Here is a 9370-nt window from a genome sequence, read left to right on the forward strand (position 1 = left end):
GATTATTTCATTCCAAATAACAAGCATTCAAGATATAAAACTATAACCAGTTTTGGCAGAATATTTTTCATAATGTATATTAATTTCCCTAATCTAAATAATTTAATTTGTTATCGTACACAACTGCTGTTTTGCTTGCAGTTGTATTTTTCTCCCATTTTTTTGTACTATAAAAATTATACGAACTGTTACAAACAACAAATTGTTTTTTTTTCAATACAAACTTGCTAACTTTTCAATGCTGAATAACAAATACAAAACTAGCACGCATGTAAAGACTATGACATTTTCTATAAGAAAAAAAGGAACGACGGAGAATCCTTAACTGGGGTGTTTGTTTGCTCATTTTAGCGTCAATCATCAGATTTAATGTCGTCAAATTGTCGAATGAAAGTGTGTATCAATATATTGAAGAAAAACATCCGTGTATTGTGTATGGTGCCAAAAAAAGTTGTTCTATTATATAAGTGTCAATACAAGAACAAAACGACTGGTATAACAAAGAAACGATTGCTTAAATGAGTACGCCACACACACACCCGATACGTAACAAAAAAATATGACGTTTTCAATATCGCATCCGTCTCAACCCGAGACACCAATATAATCCCAAGAGCTAAGCTCGAAGGAGGATATTGGTTGAGAGTTGATATTGTGTGTGATATTGAAAAAGCCATATCATATACACTTTATTATATACATATACCTCAAGAAGATGTGTTTTATGTAACATGACGTCATACAGATAAAATGTTTGAAATGACTTATACAGATTAAAGGTTTGACATGACGTCACACAGATTAAAGGTGTGATAAAGTTTTTGCAACCGTGCTGCTATCGATATCACCACGGGTGGCTGATACATCACGCTTGCCAATGATTGTATTACACATACAATTTATCTGTATATGCTACTTAGTATATACTAATTTGTTTTAACTGCTCGGTACGTAGCAGTATCGGTCAAAGTAAAAAAAACCCAGGTCAACCTACAAACATACCGTGATATTTCTAAGTCTGCGCTGAGTTGTTTACTCTTTCAGAACCAATGCATTCATAGTTTAACAAAAAAGTCATCTGTGCACGTGTTTATATTTTTTTATCAAAAAGTATTATGACGATATTCGATAAAAATAATTTATTCCGTGACTGTTGATCGAATACAATGAATGCAAATGAAGAAAAGAAAAGAAAATAACACTTTACAAGTTTGAATGCTTCCAACGAGTGTTTCTGGATTCAGATTAATCAGGAACGATCAAAATAAAACATTTAAAGTCATACATGTATATCTATAAATACCAAACCATGTCAAGACTTCGGTTATCAATCGTTAATAGAAATATCGAATCCGTCGAAATTTTACAAATGTTTTATATTGAATCTATTCTATACCAATTTCAAAAAGTATCAACGTTGCCTATCGCGCTGAATTGATATTAAAGTGGAACAAGATTGATTGGTTGATTGATTTGATTAGTGTTTAATTGGACTTTCAGTGCTAGTGTGCTATATCGGGGCTTGCAGTTTGTACTATAATCTACTATAATAGTTCCATAGCAGTAAACTTCTTTAAATTGTTTGACATTTGTGCACACATTAATGTTCATATTCTCCGTAGTTTCATTGTTATTATAATAATATATTTACATTTAAGCAAATTATATAATATTTTATTATCGGTTGTTTATCAAACAACAAATATTTTCGTTGCTTTTATAAAATTATATATATATAATTAGTTTTTTTAACGTATTAAATATGATCATGTAATGTACAGACTTCACGGGAAGAATTCGAAAACAGCCAAACATTATTTTGGTATTTTCGTACGCTTTGACTGATAATGCCATGCTCTATACTCATTTTAACATGAGTAGGCATTATATTTGACCATATTTTACGCCTCATTGTAAATAGTCGAAACATATGATGTCTACCCATGTTTAAATGAGCATATTAATTTGCGTTTTTTCATTAAGTTAAGTCTGCCAATTGATATTTTATCGTGCGTTTTTCTATGTTGGAATGTTATGCTTTTGTTTTAGAAAAAGAGAGAAGGTTTGGATCCATTAAAACGTTATTCCCGCTGCAAATGTTTGCACCTGTCCTAAGTCAGGAATCTATTGTACAGTAGTTGTCGTTTTTTTATGTAATATAAACGTGTTTCTCGTTTCTCGTTTTTTTATATAGACTAGACCTTTGGTTTTCCCGTTTGAATGGTGTTACATTAGTAAGTTTGAAGCCCTTTATAGCTTGTTGTTCAGTGTGAGCCTGTGCTCCGTGTTGAAGGCCGTACATTGACCTATAATGGTTTACTTTTTTTTAAATTGTTATTTGGATGGAGCGTTGTCTTATTGACACTTACACCACATCTTCCTATATCTATAGAGCTTGACATGAAGGAATTATTTTTTAATCATTGCATATGCATACGCAAATAGTATGACGCGCTTCTCGTTGCAGTGTTAAACCTTTGATAAATGTTCATTATAGCTACATTGTCTTGAATAACTTTGTATTTTGATTAACGTCCTTCAATATAAAATCCGCAACTATTCATATTAATTTCCCATTCACATTTGTAACGAATTAGTTTCATAATTTTAAGAATCAACAATTCTATAAGTACGTCAAGCTCTAAAAACTACACAAAAATATTCCTTACACTTATGCACAAACACAAATAATGGAAATTTCTTCACAAGGAATGTCGATACACAATCATGGACTCTCATATAAATTATAGTCTGTAATACACTTAAATACATTACCATATATTGCTAAGTAACACAACTCTATATAACATGTCGCATCTGATCTTCTGTTGACGAAATACAGATTTTTAGCCAACATATTACAAGTTATGTTCTGAGTAATATCAGGATACCCAGGTTTTCCTTTGTCTGTGTAGCACAGACCGCTATCGCTACTTTGATCTGCAGTTCCATTTCCGAGATACAAACTAAACTCATCCATTCGATGCGCAACTGCAAATCAGAATATTAATACTCAATTAAAAACGATCTGGGAAGTTTTTGAAATAACATTTGTTTTTGGCACCATGATATGTTATCAATCAGAAATAGAGGAAAAATTGTTAGGATATTTTTAATAGAGAAGTCTATCAAAATTACCAAACCGGTCTGTGTATGAATTACTTTTCTTTTATACAAATTTATAGGTCAGGTTTTTGATTACTACAAAATACAACATATATCAAAATGTGAATGTGAAAATCCTATGTGTGTTAATTACAAATTCTAAATTAGACAAGTATTAACTATTTTGATCTGAGCGTCACTGATGAGTCTTATGTAGACGAAACGCGCGTCTGGCGTATGAAATTATAATCCTGGTACTTTTGATAACTATTTATTCTGTATTATCTTTTTGACCGAATTTTCTGAATGAGACATGTATACATGACCAGATGCAATATGATTAAATGAACATTTTTTTAAGTATAGTTGATCATTGGTTAATGATCATGTTCATAGTGTATTATATCATCATATAAGCTAAGCGTCTTAGGCCCTGTTTATACAAAACGCCATGTACAGTAACCATTTTTACAATTAGTTGAATGTAATGGACACTGGTTTCACATTAAATTGGTTCACATCTCTACACCTTGTTTAATTACCTGTACATAAGATTTGTTCACACTTGTAAACTGTATGTCGTTTAAATCTTTATAACGTAGAACCGAATTCGAATTTTTCGGACAACTTTGCATTTGGCAAAGCGAGGTGGTAATGTTTTTTTGTTTTTTTTTTATTCATTTCTTAGTGTATTTTAACGGATGTGAGATACTAGAAAAAAAATACAATTTATCTCACATTTTTTTTAGTAATGGATTTATAAGTGAATTGTTCTTTGAGTATAGGTCAGTGGCAAATATTTTTGTGTACATCCAATCGATTCGGTTAGACCTTTTTAAAGGAATTATGTGTTCGGCAATGATGATGCTTTGAGTCTTGATAAGGGGTTAATAAAGCTTCGTAAAGTCGTCCATATTACAAAGCCTAGACAAATATTTCTGTAAAGAAATTTATTATTTATTGTTATAAATATCAATTTCATTCAAAAAACGTTTCTTCCTTAAGTATACATGTTAAAAATAATGATCTTAATTCCCAGTGTTGTGTAAACTTAACCTACACAAGGCCCACATTGACTACAGACTGCATGTAGACAAAACATTATTTACACTACATGTAAACATTAAGTTTTATCAAAGGGAACGTAATTGTGTTTATTTTACGTGTGAGTTACACTAACATAATCCCGAATTTTGGTTTGAACACAGCATAACGTTTGTACGTATGTATACCCCGTCTTTCACATGTTTACGTTTAAGCCTTGCTGCTAAAGGTTGATCCGGAAAAGCGTTTCCGCCTCCCAAACTGTTTTACATGCTACCGTATGTAATGTGGTAATATTATTATCATCTGATAACATTACCAGGATAGAGTAATATGTCACTGAACGACAATATCTTTGTTCACTAATGATAAAATATTAGTTTTCATAATCATGATAAACAATGAACTTGATTATTTAACAAAAATGCCAGATGAATTTAATTTATAGTATGAAAAAATAAAAATAACAGTAGAATACCGCTGTTCGAAATTCATAAACCGATTGTGAAAAAAACAAATCCGGGTTACAAACTAAACTGAGGGAAACACTTCAGATATAAGAAGAGAACCGAGACACAATAGAAACACATCATTTTACCTGCAAAGTGGATAGGGATTAATATAAGTTGCAAAACTTGTTTCCCAATCCACTATAAATAAATATGTTTAAACTAAAAGATAACACACATACAAATCAACTATGAGCCTTATTTTTTTTTTTTTTTTTATTAATGTTCAGACATTTATTGTCAAGTTATCTATACATTCGCACAAGAAGCTTCGAAACTGGGGGTGGTAGTAAACAAAGGAAGACTTAAAATAAACAACATAACTTAGCATGATTTGAGGAAAACTAGCTCTCTGTGTATAGGATTCCCGCTCTAAAAAAAGTACTGACATTGAACATATTTGTATGTTGTAATTTATTTAACTAGTAGTAATATTAAATTATATACAATATGTGTTCTCTAAAAGTGATACGATTTTTGCTTTACATTATAAATTTATTTGAGCGATCTATAATTACGTACAATTTTCCCTGTAGTATATCAGAATGTTTGTCATAAAGGCAACTGCTGGTAGCTGAAGGCCCCACCATGAGTATGTTTGTCCTGTAGCTGTAACAGAACATCCGCCACTCCATTTATTATTTGCAGGTTCTTCTATTGCAAGGTTTGCTGGATAATTTGGATAGTTAGAACTTTGTAACGCCAATCCCTGTGGTGCAAGATTTACTGTAAAAATAAATGGTACATATATGTTACAATACATTATGTTTCTTACGTTATTTCAGTATATTTAAATGGTTCACATTTAGCTGATCATTCCAATTTTCAATTATCATCTCTGAAACAATAGCAATGTTTACGATAAGTTTAAAGAGACGATGGCCTTTCTTTGTTTAGTAGCCTGTTGTATGACTGGTTTGTGTAAAGTCATCTCGTGTGTTAGTGGCAGTCATATCTTTCTGTCCATGACATCAGATGTCCAACTTTAACAACCGACGTGTCCTTTTTCTCTCTTTTTTTCAAATAATGTTATATGCATAACAGGATAGCACGTCCTTACTTTTACGTTGAAGTTGTAAACCGAGCTTGTTTTTTTTTTAGATATCATCAATGTAAACTTATAAAAAATATTTTGAATAAACTTACCCAATCTGTAATTATATCTTTGAATTATACTTTCATCGGTATAAACGTTGACATTATTTTATAATTAAGTGAACATCAAACTAAAAATAACATTATACACTTTAAAAGTACATCAACGGTTTTTCAAACCGTCGATAATTGTATTGTTGCATTGCAGAAGGTTGCGTGTTTGTTTTGATATATGAGTGTTAGACACGAGCTTTCTTAAAGTTTCACAACTGTCCAAGGTTTAGGGAGAGGTGGCGACATCAAACATGTTGAACCTGTCACATTCTGTCAATGTCCTATCCCAAATCTATGTCATTTAGGCTCTGGTGGAGAGTTGTATCATTAGCACATCTTCTTACTTTTATATTAGATTATTTGGACGTTACTATAGAAATCGGGATTACTGTTGAAAATTTAAAAACAAATCATATAAATTTAAGTTTTAAATGCATATGGCACCTATTATATGATATACGTCAGGTATTTTAAGTGCATATGGGACATCAAAGACTCTAGTACATATGGTTCTTATAATTACATTTGCCACTTACATGATATACGTAAAAAACATGCATTATACTTATGAAACTCATTTGGTGCTAAGTATAAACGGTACTAAATTTGCAAATGTCAAATTAAATGCCACTAAATATACATGTAAATCTCATATTTGCAATCGAACTAAAATAAGTAATTTGTTGTAACGAATTAAATTCATTTCAATTCAAGAAGATATGTACATGTATGTATTACCATGCATCTGATAGTTACATTCTAATGTAGAATGATGCATATTTTGTGATATTATTAAAACTTACTCTGTGTTGCTACAGTCAAAACTAAGGTCCCGATTATAATTGAAAATAGTACTACCTTTAACCACATCTGAAATAAAATTTTACTTATTTTCATAATCATTATAATTGTAAAAATAAGTTGTTAATAGCTAGCACTTATGTTTTTAATTTTACAAAAGCTAATGTTTCGTGTGAAAATAACTTTTACTTGGTATTATTGATCAAAGTATTCTAACACTAGTTTAGCAGAAAATTCCATGGGATTTCAACTATATGCCAACCTTTCCGCCAAGCTTCATAAATGTGACCTACCGAATTAGACTATTTACCGAATTTGTAATTTCATAAGCAACACGACGGGTGCCACATGTGGAGAAGGATCTGCTTACCCTTCCGCAGCAAATGATATCATTTCTAGTTTTTTGTTGGGGTCCGTGTTGTTTATCCTTTAGTTTTCTATGTTGCGTCATGTGTACTATTGTTTGTCTGTTTGTTCTTTTTATTTTTAGCCATGGCGTTGTCAGTTTATTTTCGATTTATGAGTTTGAATGTCCCTTTGGTATCTTTCGTCCCTCTTTCATGATCTTATCAATGTAAAATGAGGATCAATAATAGGGTACATGTACGTCTATTTTCGAAGTGCATTCATATCAAGTTTTAGAATTTTTACATAACTGTTTTTTTTTGATAAAAAAAAATAAAATTTGCTTTATATGTTTACAATTATCGGGGTCTTCTGCAATATTGTTATTTTTAGATATTTGTTAGCAGGAACAAATTTGTTTAATTTGTTCTCAATTAAAAACAGATCGAGACCGAAATACAATTCATGCGTAAAAGAATGTCATTTAAACAAAGAAAATTATGTCATCAATCGTATTATTAGATTTTTTTTCAATTCTAGCCAATATTTTCTTAACTAAAAGACAATTTTTGTTTTTCTTTGGGTTCGGTATTTTGTTATTCTACTTCTTATTCTATACATACGTATGATGATTGTATAAACGTTTCATCAAAATTTATTTGTTATTCGACCATATCTAAGCTTTGAATGCGAATTAAACTTGAGAATATAAATATTAGATTAACAAAATCTTTCGTAATCTGATATTTCATGATATTTTCAACGAAATCTTTCATTAACTGACATTTGCTGAAAACATGTAATGGGCTTAACCCTATTTATTTTGGGGCCCTTTATAATTTGCTGCTCAGTGCGAGCGACGGCTCTGCGTTGAAAGTAATACTTTAACCTATACTCGTTTACCTGTTACAGATAGTGAATTCAATGGAGAGCTTTCACATTGGCACTCATACTACATCTTCTTATAAACAGTTAAAATGACATATTTGTTTCAATACAATAAGGAAGATGTTATTTACCTTTACAATTACCCGAATAAATGCATCCAAAACAACATGAAATCATTGTTTACTGTTTACCAGGAAGTACAAGACATACCGTGTGTGTAAACACCCGTTTTACATTTCGTAAGTATATTAAGATAGAGCAGTCAGGCATACAAACTTCAAATTGATGCATTCAAACATTATAGATTTTAAATTTAAGGTAAAGTGGTAATGCATTATTCACAAAACTGAATGTAATTTTTTTGTTGATCAACACAGCAAACGATCCGTATAATTCACGTATGAAATGTTTAAATAGATAAAACATGTTACCTCGTCATGCATACGAAAATACATGATGCCGTTGGTTACGCAATCGACATACGAAATCCTTTTATATCGGACTAAATAACATAAAATACCTTATCCAAAAAAAAGTGGAACGACATTATTCTGATGTCAGCTTGAATTCACTCTAATGAAATCAATCACAGTTGAAAACCAAAATGGACTTCTTGACTGCCGTTGCAAACCCGTGTCATGAACTTTTGAAATACGGAGGCAAAAAATCCAGTCAATGGTACTGTTCTGGCCTTTCTTGTACGGGTTTTTGTATTGGCAACTGTCAGGCAATTAAAAGATAAGCAACCATTCTTTCTAACTGAGCTGTACATTTAGACTAAACAAATTAAATGATATCACTTGTTAAGTTGATGGCAGTTATAAAAAAAATAAATAAAAAAAATCAACGTTTTTGTCGCTATTTTGGAATCGGAAATCACTCTTTTTCTTCATTTATGTGTTGATTTATCGAACTTTAGGGACTGTAATTTATGTTTCATCAAAAGTTGCGTTGGATTATACCTATTTCACAGCTTTCAATGATTTACGAAATGTAGCCAATTTGGTATACCGGCTTTTACAAAATGAGCGGTTGCCATCTTAAAAAAAAAGAAAATTTATTGCGGCCAGCAGCTGATGTTTTCAATTATCATCAAATCAACTTTCATATTAAGTTTCATGCTTGTATCAATATTTACAGAATTGTTTCTATAATGTCTTCCATTATTCTAACGTCACTGATAATATAAAAAATTGTGATATAACTTCCAATGAGAAAACTCTTTTAAAGATACCAAATGATACAGAAATTAACAAATACAGATCACCGTACATCCCTCAAAAATGAGCAAGACCTATATCGCATAGTCTGGTATTAATAAAAAGCCCGGAAATGACAAATGTAATACAAGAAGTCTTTCATAAACGAAACGTCTGACGTGCATAGTTTTCAGCTTTGTACCTTCGGGAAAAAATGTATTGTCATAATTATAATTTAGGTAAAATTTATTAGTACTACATTAAACGCAGTTGTATGAATACATTCATTTCAATCTCGTTTCGAACAACAAAAGCCAGGCAATATATCTA

General features: G+C 31.0%; 1 protein-coding gene across 1 annotated transcript in view; it reads right to left on the minus strand.

The window, feature by feature from the left end:
• Positions 1-8074, minus strand: part of LOC134726010 (multiple epidermal growth factor-like domains protein 10) — a 52206-nt gene extending 44132 nt beyond the window's left edge. Inside the window, exons 1-4 of the mRNA XM_063590405.1 lie at positions 7973-8074; positions 6611-6677; positions 5181-5384; positions 2776-2991 (exon numbers count right to left, since the gene is read on the minus strand). Of these exons, the coding sequence (XP_063446475.1) occupies positions 2776-2991; positions 5181-5384; positions 6611-6677 (487 nt within the window). The 5' untranslated portion in view covers positions 7973-8074. The remainder of the gene's footprint in view (positions 1-2775; positions 2992-5180; positions 5385-6610; positions 6678-7972) is intronic.
• Positions 8075-9370: the final 1296 nt, after the last annotated feature.

The sequence above is a fragment of the Mytilus trossulus genome, chromosome 1 (assembly GCF_036588685.1).
Source record: "Mytilus trossulus isolate FHL-02 chromosome 1, PNRI_Mtr1.1.1.hap1, whole genome shotgun sequence".
Lineage (NCBI taxonomy): Eukaryota > Metazoa > Mollusca > Bivalvia > Mytilida > Mytilidae > Mytilus > Mytilus trossulus.